At 41.2% G+C, this 13912-nt stretch overlaps 1 protein-coding gene across 1 annotated transcript in view; it reads right to left on the reverse strand.

Moving 5' to 3' along the window:
- The window catches only part of b4galnt4a (beta-1,4-N-acetyl-galactosaminyl transferase 4a), a 138466-nt gene that overhangs the window by 84688 nt on the left and 39866 nt on the right, over nucleotides 1-13912 (reverse strand). Inside the window, 1 exon segment of the mRNA XM_020623274.1 lies at nucleotides 10844-10956. Coding sequence (XP_020478930.1) covers nucleotides 10844-10956 — 113 coding nt within the window.

Below are 13912 nucleotides of genomic sequence, written 5' to 3' on the forward strand. Positions count from 1 at the left end.
TTGGCCTTTGAAATCAAACTTAAAACTGTTTCTATATGAGAACAATCTGAACAGATTATTGCATTGAGGGTGGAGGTCCAGCTAAAACATAACACTCATACTAGTGAGTTTTACACCAAGAGAAACGTCGACCTGTAATCTCTGTTTATCAGCAATACATATTCTATAGTTCTGTGTATCATGAAACATTAATAAGTCAGATTCCGCGCATATCTATACATACTGGTTAATGTTTTGAGGCTACTCTCGAATGAAAGAGTACAGGCTAGAAGAAAAATAAAGCTGGCACCTATAGAAAACTCCCGAGAGTAAAGCTGAGAACACAAAATCCCCTCCAGCTCTTCAGAGGTATGGCACTCACGCTAACTCTGGCAAACAGGGGAATACTGATGAAAGCAGGAAACGTTCCCACGGGAATGTAAATGACTCTGCTCCTCCTCTTCCCTAGACCCACAGGAACACAACATACCCATACCAAGAATTCAATTACTCACATCACTCCATCCCAGCCATCCACTTGTTTGAGATTTGACAAGAAAGGATGGATACAGAGAATGCTGACTGTTATTGTTTAGTGTTTTTCATTATTGTTGTATCCCTGCCTTGTTGTTGAGCCTTTATGAGGCAGAACATAAATGGAGGTGTGCATGGTTTTTGTTTCTCTTTATCATGTGGCAACAGGAGCAGCACCTGCTTGTGTAATCTCACAAATACACAGGCATCTGCAGAAGTACACACCTCTACAATCACTTCCATTTTTTATGATCTAGCCTCCTAAAAGCACTTAAAACATTAAGTAGTAGATCTGTCTTGCAGAGTTTGATGTGTTTTTCCAGGCAAGACCTTTAACCATCAGCTCTTTCTGTTCTCAAGGATCTGGTTCCTCTCATGTAAAACCTCAGGTCTCGTACGAGAAGATCTGCATAGTTATGATGCAAGTACATTTTCAAGGATCTAAAAATAAGTGAGCGCCGAGTGATATGAGAAGTGCCATTAAGAGACAATACATGTTCTGTCTAGAAGGGAAAATCAATTTCCTTACCACAGAGGGATTATATGCAATGATCAGACAGGAACAACAGGTAAAAATAAACATTTACCAACCTCAGATCCCACAACCCAGGATCTGTTTCCAGCTTTTTCTTTTTTTTTTTTTTATTCCCGTAATTGTCCCTACATAATTCCGTCTATTGGAGATGTCTCCTCAACAAACACAACTAAGAACTACAGTATGTCCTTCTCTTACATGCAACTGTCAGACTCACCAAGACCAGCTCGCCATGCAGAACCACACCAGTCCTTGAAAATGTCACAGCCATGCCACTCCTGAGAATCTCCTCCCTCAGGAGCAGACCAGGCCCCCTCTGAAAACAGTAACTTCAATGATTAGCCTGAAGTTAGACACAGGAAATTCTTCCTTTCAAAATGGACCACCTCCAGAGAAAAAGGTGAGAGACTATTTAAAAGGAAAGTAGCTAGAAGCTCGACAGGGAACAAAGGCCCATCTCACATCCAGCCAGCAGCCGCTCTGACCAGACCCAGTCTCCTCACGCCACAGCTACGCAAGTACATCTCTCATTCTCTTACTAACCCAAGTGAACTAATTTAAATTAGCATCATCCAAAACTTCCAGATTATCGCTGCACCCTTGCTGCTTTCAGGTCCACTCAGTTTTGCTAGTCACTTTTCATTATCACTCTAAATTATACCTACTGGTTCATTTGAAACTCATTATTCTCCTGTTAACTGGATTCTGTTTAGTGTTTGTGTTGTTGTCATGTTGTTGTGTGTAACAGTTTGTTGTAGTTGTAATAATAATGTATAAATATAAGTTGGGCACCTCTTGTCTTTGACTCATCACAAGTGGACAATTCCAATTCTCTGCTACCTCATTCATTCACAGTTAGGTTTACCCCAAAAGGTAATATCTGGCTCATAGATTCTTCTTGGCAGACCACCAAGAAGGTTGAACATTATTATATCTGATCACCACAGAGTCAGAGTGGTGGAGGTGAGAAAGTGAAAGAGATATTGTCCAGTGTCACATCTTATGACCTAATGACCTTAACCCAGCACGACCCCAGCATGAAACTGAGCAGTACCAGCAAAGAGCCAACTGTAAGAACCAGAGCATGAATAGCAAGAGCTTCAATAGGGTGCCTAACAGGACTGAGAGGGATCCCACTGTGTAATTCTTTTCCTCCCTATTAGTCATATGGGGAATGGAAATAAAGTAAAATGGTGGTAAGGCCTAAACTTGTTTAGATTGGTATGAGGATGTGGGTTTTGTACTTAGCTGTTTATTTTGAGAATTTCTACAGCATGTCTGCATGCATATTTGTGTGCTTGTACAGTACACTGCACGCGCGTACACAGAGCTGTCTTGAGAAACGGGCTTCCACTCTGTTGGCATCTGGTCGTGGGCAGCAGAGTATGGAGACAGTGCAGATCTCTGTGCTGGAGCCCTGCCTGGGAGTTTATTGCAGGCCCACAGCTTGCATCTCCAGCTTCTGTGAACCAACACCAGGCTGACAAATGCCTGAGAGGTGATAGTGAGAATGAGTAAAAGCACTGGAGCGCCCATGGGAAAAACAATTCTGGACTGAGCCCTCAAATAGCCTCGTATAACGAAGCTGTCAGCACCCCGAGCTTGACAAATGACAGGGAAGAATGTTTGTAGTATTAAAGCCAGTTGTCAGAGACTTGCGGCTAAAACAAGCGGTTTGAAGTGAAATTCTCCACATTCAAGGGAATGTACCGGTAGCTTGACTGTTACGATGCAAACACCCGATCAATCCTGCTTACAGTACAGTTCAACTCCTTTGAGTGCATTAATCCAAAACAACACAATGACTAAATAGAAAAAAAAATCAATTTTAAATATAGTTTATTACAACTTGGGTCCCATTTGCATGGTTGTGGCCATCACACTGTACGAGCCAAAGACCTCTGCACAAGGGAAAATGAGCAGTCACTGTAGCCAGATTACCTACATCACTTTATTCAGTGGTAAAACCCCAAGGTCAGCATAACCCAATGGTCACCTGTTTTGATACACCTTTGTGCAGAAGCTCTCCTTTGTCAGTCACTGTGTCAAAGTCAGACCTTATATGTCTTAGATGTGCTCGTGAACTGCTGCTTATTTGTCAGATCTGAATGGGTTATAATTGGCTGTTGTCTGCTTGTCCTTCCTGCATAGCAAATCTCAGTGTCTCCGTTTCTTTACCCTAACCTCCCTCAGCTACCACTCTTTAAGTGCCTCAGGAGAAACTGATTAACAATTATTTAAAAACTCTGGATTTATAGTGTATAGCTTACTGTTATGCTTACTGAGCAACAGAAAGGAACTGCCCCTTCATCTCCCTTTTAGACTGCCAACCTGTAGCGTTCCCTTGATTCGTTTGAGAGACCCTCGGGGACAGGTGTTCGACCCCAAACTAACATCAACTGCAACTATTTCCAGCCTGATCACTCATTTGTTGATTAAAAAACAAAAATGTAAGTCTTTTGGTAACAGAAGAGACAACACTTGAGAAAGGTGGCAGAAAGCAAACAGAGCAAACTCTGAGTTCATGCTGATGTACCAAATGCCTCAAGGCCGAGCCATTTCCACTTGGCTGACTGCAGATCCAATCATGGCATGGGAGAACTCCATCAACCAGATGTCAGAGATAAGGCCACGGAGTCACCACCTGGATTAATCACCCTGAATCACTTCCTTGTTAAACGTGTGACATTTGAAATAAGTGTAAAAGCTACCTGGAAAAATTTGTCATGGATTCCCACGGTGATATCTAAATGTCAAACTGAGCACTTACACTACGATGCTAATCTCTATGTTAGGGCCTATTTACAGATTACATGAAGCCTAATTCCCAGTCAGTACACAGCTTTGTGACATCAAGGCCAAGCCTGTGTAGTACAGCTGAGTTGATGGTCCCTATGTTTATTTGCTAGTCACCTCATGTTCTTTGCTCCTCAACAGTGTCAGGGAAGTCTCTCAGTGCCAATACCAGCTCAGTCCCATTTCCCATAAACTACTGTCAAGGCCAGAGTGATATAAGGCAGACATATTTACAGCCCTGAAAGCAATGGTAGGTTAACAATGAGGCCTATCTGTAGTGGTTTATGAGCTACTGTAAAATTGCCACAATGATTAAAATCTCTGTCAGGTGAAAGACAATGGTGCAACCCTTTTATCTCAACCCTCCCATGAATTACTGTAGCTCCCCACCCTCTTCCTCCTGTTCTCTCCTCTCATCTCCATGACATTGTTTGGCCTTTATCTTGGCTAATTCTCTTTTAACAGTCCAATGTCTTATAATGACTTTATTACTTGATTAATGACTTGATTTAGAGTTGTTGGCCTGGACTTTGTGTGTGTGTGTGTGTGTGTGTGTGTGTGTGAGTGAGAGAGAGAGGGACCTTATTGTAACTTGTATGTTTACAATAATAATCATTTTAAATCACTTTTATTTTTATATGTGTTATTTTAATTGTATTGTTTTTAAGTGGACCCCAGGAAGACTAGCAACCACTGCTGTGGAAGCTAATGGGGATCCAGATGAATAAATAAACTATAATTAATAACTTTAAACAAACATCACCTCCAGTCAGTGCTGATGAGTATGATGTGGTTGGTCGTTGAGCATTAATTGAGTGGGCTTAGGGAGCTCGTAACATTTCTGGCCATGATTCTGATCTGAGTCCTTTAATACAAGACAACCACTGGAAAGTCCAAACATGGGTTTAGAACGATCTGGCAGCTTCCCGGTGGGGAAAAGCTGCCTATAATGGGGTGAAAACAGGTGTAAACAATAACCGGTGATTAAAGCCAAAAGTCCGAAACTAATTTGAAACTGAAATGGGAACTAATGTCAAAATAAAAGCATGGGAACGGAAACAGACGGGACAGAATCATGTCATCACACAGACAGAGACAGAGAAGTAGACATCCCAAGCTAGCAACTGCTGCAGTAAATTAAATAAGCATCTGCATTTCACTGACTTCATTTTAACCAGTACCGATTCGTTAAAATATGTTTTAGTAAAATGCTGCCTGAGTTACATTTCATTGTTTCTTCCTCCTCCTTGGCATGTCTGTCTCCGAACATCAGTGATATAAGTTTCAACCAGTATCAATGATTCCCAGTTTCATTCACTCAGCTCCTGTCTCTTTTTGTCCCCCAGCCTTTTTGTGTCCTAGGAAGCACCATCCCTCTGTCTTTGCCTGCATCATTCTTCCCTTCATCAGGAAAAACGACGAAGGGGTGGACCCACAAAATCACTCTGCCACAAACAGGAAAAGCACACTGTAGCACACAAAATCCAAATTTCATTTTAACAATATACACACAAACACACATGCCCAGATACATGGTAATGCAGCTTACTTTATATAACCTTAGTGTCAGACTCTGATAAAGTGATTACCACCTGGAGGCTCCATCGGAGGTGGTGGCTTACGCACAAGCATAAACCTTGTTGGCAGTGTAAACTGATCTTTACAAGCAGGTGGCCAGAGAGATATTCTGTGTCTTTCAAAAAAACACTCTAAGTCAGTTCCTGTAACTGCCAACCCTGACACATTCTATCAACTATTTAAGCTGCCACTTTTGTCAATTTCAGGCAAAGAAAGAAAGATGCAGAGGTAAACATCTGCAGCTCAATCCCAGCCTGAAGAAAAACACAATTACTTCCTCTTCTCATTCCTTCTGATTTGCTCTTGTCTCCTTCCACCAACTTATGTCCTCCCTTTGTCTGTCCTCTCTTCTCTCTTGTTTTCCCTCTGATGTGATCAGGATAAAACTCTCTGTTGCCACTGCTTTCCCTATCTGTCTGACAACAAACAAAAGAGGCACAAGACACATTACAAGGCTTTTATCAGAAACCAGCATCCTCTTCACATTTACTCACACCAAGGATGACACTTAACTCCATCTTTCTCTTGTGTTTTAAGAGAAGAGCCAGAAGTGGTAAAGTGAGGAAAATAAGTGAAAAGTGTGCCGTTCACAGACTTAATGTGTGCTGCAGGTCTTATAAAAGTCCTCATTTAATTAATTTAAGCAACAGGCAATGACCAATACTCTCTCTCTTTGTCTTTGTGTGTGTGGCAGCCCTTTTATGTCGGCTGCTATATGCCCCTAACGAAGCCTTTGCTCCAAATGCTACCTAATTGCAATAAGTTCATTCCATTTTTTTTTAGGCTGTCTATTAATCTTGAATGCATTGAGCCTGCGGGTCGTTTCTGTTCGGTTTCATCTATGTCATTTTGGTTTTATTGTCTGAAATGTTTGAAATGGCAAATTTAGTGAGCTATTAGTGGAGCATTCGAGGAAAGAAGCAACAGGACAAAAAAGAGAGATGGGCCTCCTGACCCACATTAAACACACCAAATCATCAATCCCTCTTTCTGTCTTTAGGACACATACACTTATCTTTGACTATCAGGCCTGAAAACACAGACTACAGCTTTGACCTTTGGCAGTGACATTCTCTAAGTGAGGGAGTGTTCTCACTGGAAAACCCTTACATTGATCGAAGGTGTCAATTACTGGATGTTGCTTTGGATTTCCTCGAGATGATGATGCTGTATGGGCAGCTAAGTCCAGAGAAGAAAACACACACTCAGAGGTCACGCACTGCTGGAACGAAGAGTTGGTAAATAGCCATGTAAATTATAGATGAAGAAATATGTGGATAAACTGTGGAGCTGAACAGAAGCATCTTAAGACTGAACCATGCTGACACGGAAACACACATATCAAAAAGGAGAATACAGTGATTGTTACAAATAAAATAATAAGTGTAAGAGATAACCATACATGGAGTTAATTCTTTTACCAACTATTGTAATTGTGAAGATTTAAAGCATCAAAATATGAACACAGTTCATCTAAGTGATCATTATTTGAAGCACACTGAGTTAATCACCACTTGTTTAGGGAACAAATGACAAAAGGATGCCAAAATTTATAAAGATTATTCCAGAGACTTTCTGATATGTTCTAGTGACTTCAGCAGAATGTTTTCAGTAGAGAGCTTCAGTGCACAAGTCTGACTCATCCTGAGAGCAGCTTTTTCATTTGAATGCTACAGAAGAGAAGCCCTAACACTATCAGGCAGGTTTAGAGTTTAAAGGAGGGCTGCTCAGAAAAATCCCTGCCACCTTCCCTTCATGACTCTTATCTCTTCAAGCACATATCCTGAAGCCTTCACTTAAGTCGATTTTGAAGACGACTGCATTTTATGGAATGAGATATATCGTCTTCTTCTCTGGGCCAGTTCCTGCAGCTAGTCAACAGCTACAGAGCATTATTGTAACCATTTGGGTTTTAACTGTGTTTACGTCTTGAATTCCCGCAGCCACAGATTGTGTGTGGTCATGTATATGTGGTACAGTATGTTGTAATGTTATGGTGTACATTCTGCACCACACTGTCAGATCTGTCAGTGACATTAGAAATTGGTTTGACTTGATACCGTAAAGTACCGTACAGTACTGCGCAAAAGTCTTAGCAAGGTTGTAATGATAATTTCAATTTATTTCTCAGTCTCTTTATTAAAATATAACCAGCAAAAACAGGAAATATGTACACAATATTAAGATACATCATTTTCAGAACAAAGTCAGTGTTTATTGTGACCTCCTTTTGCACTAACCACATCCTGAATTCTTTTGGGGAGACTGTCCTGAAACCAGGACAGACCCTCCATCAAGTTTCACTGAATGCTGCTCCACTCATTCTTCCACCTCTGGCCAACTCTTTTTCTCACATACAATGGACGACTGGACCCGAACATTTCAAACTTCTATTCATCACACCATAATCCTCTTTTCCACTGATCTTGACTCCAATCTTTGTGAGCTCTTGCACATCTCAGCCTTTTCTCCTGGTCCCTCTTCTGAAAAAGTGGCTTCTTCGCTGCTGTCCTTCCACAAAAATCAAGATTCTTCAAACTGTGGAAGGATCAACTTGGAATCCAGATGAAGCTGCCGGATGCTCAAACAGGTCTTTGCTAGATTTCCTATGGTCTCTCAGAAAAGAAACTCTGATACCACTTTCCCACCACAAGTACTGTGTGTACATGTGTTTTTTTAATACCCGGCTAAACCGGCCTTTAACTGGCTTCTCACAGCATTCCCACCACTAACCATCCCGGCTCAGCTGTCCGGCAGACGAGTTTCTCTCCCTTCTGGTACTTCATACGTATTTGACGTCATCATGTTGGATGATGTCAAATATGTGCACCGGTAAACAAAGCAGCATGGAAGGTTCACATTTTTTCATCTTATTATATTTATTATATTCTACCCGGTGTAGACTGAAGCACATTAGAGCGTGTGTTAAACAAAGACGGATGGAATTTATGGCTGAGACGGCAAAGAATCACTGAACTTATCAATGGATGAGAGAAGCATTCATTACGTCCTCGTTTGAGATGGCTGAAGTGATGACGACGTGCATGTCATTGGGTACATTTGCGGGTTCAGCCAAGTTTGGCTTTCTCAAAACAGATAACGACCCATGTCGATCGCAGAGTCATTTGTCCCAGTAGCTGCATTCCCACTGTCTTCAAAAGCCGAGGTGTGGCGAGTGTACATGGGTTCTTTGGGCAGTTGTAAAGGGGCTTCAGAAACTTTTCATCAAATTTAGACAGTTTTTTTGGTCTCTGGTCTTCCATTCCTGTTTTTGTCCTTCACCTCTCTGAATTCCTCATATTTCCTTAGAACTGGGACCTTTCTGTGTGGAGTTTGCATGTTCTACTCGTGCTTGCGTGGGTTTTCTCCGGGTACTCCAGCTTCCTCCCACAGTCCAAAGACATGCAGCTTAGGTTGATTGGTGTCTCTAAATTGCCCATAGGAGTGCGTGTGTGTGGTTGTTCGTCTATGTTCAGGGACTAAGCGATAGAAAATAAATGAAAAAACTTGAATACAACACCTTGAGTTTGTTGATTTTTTTTTTTTTACATTTGTTTTTCTGATACAGACTGAGAAATAAACATAAATGAGCATCACAACATTGCTAAAACAATAAATCAAATAGTGGCCTAAGACTTTTGCACAGTAGTGCATGACTGACAGACATAAATTATTGACTAAAATCAACATGGGTATTTAAAGCGAGGTCCTCATTGGGTGCCATTTGGTGGTTAAAGCATAACTGCGCTATTAATCTCTTAAACTGTACTTTTACTGGTTCTTAACTGTCAGTTTCATCTGAATTCATTCCACATACAGCAGCTTCTCTGGGACTTCATTTATAGCTCTGTGTAATGATCCTCTCTAGCAGGCAGCGAGGTAAAAGCTTTTTATTAACAAAATACCAATAACTAAATCTGATACATCTCATTAATTTGTTTCTGGCTACGTCCCTTGCTCTTCAATGATTTTGGCCTCTTCCCATATCAAATTTTCAACACAGCCAAACATGCGGTGAACATTTAATTATTGCAGACTGTCTGACTTCACAGCCTGCTTCTTCAGCACCTCTGTAGTATTCAGATACCTGAGCCTCAGGCAAGATATCACTTCAAGGTAGACGGGCTGTCAACAAGAGGGGCAAGTTTTGGGGCGAAACACTGGTGCACTGAGTTTGAGAAGGAGGGAGTAATAATAAATTGCCTTCCTCAAGGCCAAATGATCAGTGGTGAATGTTTTCTACTTTCCTAAAGCAGACAATGCAGGCAGACATGATTTACATGAGAAAAGGGAAACAAAAGACATTGGAGTAGGTTTGAGTTTTGACTGTTTCATGCAATTTCTTAAATCTGTACACACCCAGAGACATAAAGTCTTATCTTCAAAGGTTTTGAAGATAGAAATCAAAATCCATTGTCCTGCAGAGACCAGACAACCAAAAAATAAGCATCTGTGCAAAAACTTTCACATTTTCTGACTATAGCGGGCTTAATTATCCTGTCCAAGCATGAATCAACAAGATATTTCTCTTTGTCATCCATATGACACTCAGATCAGACTGTAAACATTTGCACGCCGAGCTTGGTATAGATTTGGAGAACTGGGCTGATAAACTAATGATAGCAGTTTATCACCATTCATGGTTCACAGTCTGAGGTTTTAAGGAAGTTTTGATAATGATCCCCATTTGGACTGCTCACTGAAGACAATAGGAGCTTGTCATTTCAACTCATAACTGGAATTAGTGTACTCAGCACATCCTGCAATACCAAAATTGCTGTACTTAATCCTAAAATCTACCCACAAGAGTTAAACTGTCAGTAGTTTACTGCTGTGTGCACCAAGTACTAATGCTCTCTGGCAGCGGTCCACACACTGTCTCATGTTCTGCAGTTGGATATCGCTCTGTCTAATTTCACATCTCTCAGCATGGAAACTATCACAGAAATAAATGCTTGAAGAGGAAAATAAACTGCAAGTTTACTCACATTATATTTTGAGATGTGGGCTCCCAGAGCTAGAAAGATGAATAAAACTCACTGCCATCGGCGGGGTCAGGAGGCTAAGCTCAACACAGGATTTAGCAAACCATAAAAACTGATCCCAGATGCCACCTCTTTAATATTTCTCCTTATATCTCATGCCATAAACACCTTTACCTGTATGCAAAACATTCTGCTTCCTCCCAGATCTCTTTTAATTATGAAGGGAGGAGCATTAATTAGTGGCTGCCCAGAGAGCACTGCCCAAAGTGTTTGATGAAAATTAGGACCCGGACTGATTAGTTTCTCCAGACAACATAAACCTCGCTGTTGCGAAGGCTGTGGGAGGTGAAGGCTACATGTGTTTCAGAGGGGACATCACAATATTCAGTTCAGAATGGTGAGAAAGTGGAAACACAGCCATTAAAGAAAGACTCACTGCTGCGTCGTCCTCTCTGCTTTCACTGGTGTCCTCACTCTTGTGGTGGCCAGCTGAAGAGCGAGCGTCCCTCTTGCGACTGGCGTCCGTCCCCTCCATCTGTCTCTCTCCATCTGGGCCAAGGTGAAAACATGGATACTGCTCAGAAAGCCAACAAGCGCCATTGCCATCACTATCACCACAGTCATCATCATTAATAGCATCACTGTCATTCTTATCTCTATCACAATCATGACCATCAATAGCATAATTATATAATTATCAATATCTTCATTACCATCACCACCATCATGGTCAACCATAATTTTGAGCTATCTCACTTTTTTTTTTTTTACTGAGCTGCTCTATTGTAATCAAACCCAGATAAAAGTTTCCACAGAAAAGGAGATTAAATAGAATAAAAATGTAATTGGAAAAGCGAATGGAGAGAGGTGAGAAGAATAAAAACCAGTCCACAGGGGAAATATGAAGCGGAGGGAGTAAAAATGGAACAAAAGGAAGAGATCGAGAAATGGAGGAACATCAAGAATAGCTTTTCTCACTGTAAAGTGGAGCTGTTCAGATGCTGCCGTGCTACAGATGGATTATGGGAGTTTTGCTGCACAATGATAACAGTTGCCTTGGTCTGGACAGAACAACCTGAATTTAAATCCACTCATTATGTGTTTATGTGTGTGTTTTTGTGTATCCATCAGAGCATATGGTCAAAATTGCCATCTCCCCCCTGTGCTGCCAACAAAACACACACACACATACACACACACACACACACACACACACACACACATAGACACCACCTGTCATGGATGATCAGACTGGAGTACAATTCAATACAGAACAGTAATACAATGTTCAACACTTTATGAGAGCCTGGTTATTTGAAGTTACAAGGCCTACCTCTATGAGGAGTTCATAGAAAAAAAAAGGGGAATCCACACCCTATTCACTTCAATCTATTTTTATTTGTATTGCACTGTATTCGATCCCATTTGGCCACTAAGATTCATGAATGCACAACATTGCTGCAGCTCAGATGGGTTGCCATAAAATGTGGCGCCTGTGTCATTGACTCCCCCATAAATAGAGTAGTGGGGGGTGGCTTGTGGTGTCCCAAATGCATTACTGTGAAAGTGGTTCATTACTGTCTGATGAGCAGGGGTAGCTGTAGTGTACACACATACATGTAGCCACAGACACACACACAAAGCATGCACACACCCACACACAAGGGGACGATTGGTGATTAAAAAACAAAATGGGGGAAACGGGTGGCTATAAAGCATAATGAGAGCTAATGGTTTTCCAATATGTCCCTTTAACAATGAGTCTGAGTGGGCTGAATTGGATGGGGAGAGCAGCTTTGGTGGAGGCGTGTCTCTGCGTGTTTGGCAAGGTTAAGTTGCCGGAAGATTGAGGTGGTGGAGGAGAAGAAAGACAGACAGGTGTATTTGTGCATGCTCACTCATCATTAAGACAAAGAGGCAGAGAGAAGGCAGTAGGAATCTAGGGAAAACACACAAGATTAAAATCAAATGTAGCAACAACTCATACAACTTGCTCTGCATCTCATGAACGCCTATAGCAAACATAATCTGAGCAGATGATTTGTCTTCCTCATTTGTCTGGATATCATTTTGCCTGTCTCCCTCCACTCCCTTTGCAATTTCATTGATTCCAGACAACTGTAATAAAAATCTGCTTTGATCTGAAAAATCAGCTCCTTTTGCTGAATAAATGAAACAGAAGAGAAAATTGCCATATTCACAATGAATTCTGTGCTTAACTGTGACTGTCTGACTCTTGTCTGCTCAGGACAAAGTGCACTTGAAAGATCACAGACTCATTGCAATACCAGGAGGAAGTTCAAGAAGCTTGCAGTAAGTGCCATTTCCATGTCAAACCAGGCCACTTGTGCCACAGGATCTGCACTGTGAAAGTTGTCAGCTCGCACTGGAACTCGACATGGACAGAGCGAGTATGGCCTCTGGGGTCTATCAAAGCTCCACCGGATCAAAGAGCAAACAGTATAAAGCAGCTGTGCTGAACTTCATCTCAGATCAAGCTGAACTTTCCTGCCATTGCTGAGCCAAATATAACAGAAAGTTTTGATCATACCATGTACTGTAACTAAACCCTGTTTTGTTGAAAGTTCAACAAGTAGATTTCATTCAGGCACGTTGTTACTTACTAAAATGTGATCTAAATGTTCAATATGTTTTAGCATTTAAATTTTATAATCATTATATGCACCTTTATAGCAAATAGCAATGGCAGTTTCTTTATGGCTTCTGATATATCTTTCACTTCATTTTGTGGTTTATTTTTGTTCTTCCTCCGAATGCACATTGCATGAGTCACAGAATGAGTCAACTGGCAGCACAGTTCCCCTGAATTGTTTATCTGAGACGATTATGAACAGGCAATGCACCAGGAAGTGAGGTGAGACTCCTCATTGCCTGGCCTCATTTGCGCACAGTAAGTGATCACCATAAATACAAAATGCAGAACACAATAACCTTCTATCACAGGAACGAACCCCAAAATGGAACAGCAACACTAAACCTTCACTTCCACTGCTATTTATATCTTTATAGATAGTTGACTCATTGGCGCCTGTTTAACTGAGAATTGCTTTATACGAATATATTTTTGAAAAACTGAATAAGAAGATGCACCAATTCTAACAGATTCTTCAACAATTCCAACAGGAGAAGATAAAGAAAACTACTAAGCACTCATTTGTGTGTGTGTTTGAACACTGGGGGGCAAATGTTCAAGTTCTACATGAGTGTGTGTGTCCTGACTAAATTTATGCATCAAGTGTGGACACTGACTTGTGTACAACTTGTCAGATAGAGTTATAAATCATGTTGGACACTGGCATGAAGTGGAGGTTAGATGAACAAATCAAATGGTACTGTCACAGTGAATCAGCCATACGCACCATGAAGTTGGTCCTTTTGTCTTACACTGAGACTGATGTTCACCAAAATAGCCAGCATGCACTGCTATCAACACAACACAAGAGTTCCTGCCTCAAGTGGAGGAGTTCAAGTATCTTGGGGTCTT

Source organism: Monopterus albus, unplaced genomic scaffold, assembly GCF_001952655.1.
Source record: "Monopterus albus unplaced genomic scaffold, M_albus_1.0 scaffold295.1, whole genome shotgun sequence".
Taxonomy (NCBI): domain Eukaryota; kingdom Metazoa; phylum Chordata; class Actinopteri; order Synbranchiformes; family Synbranchidae; genus Monopterus; species Monopterus albus.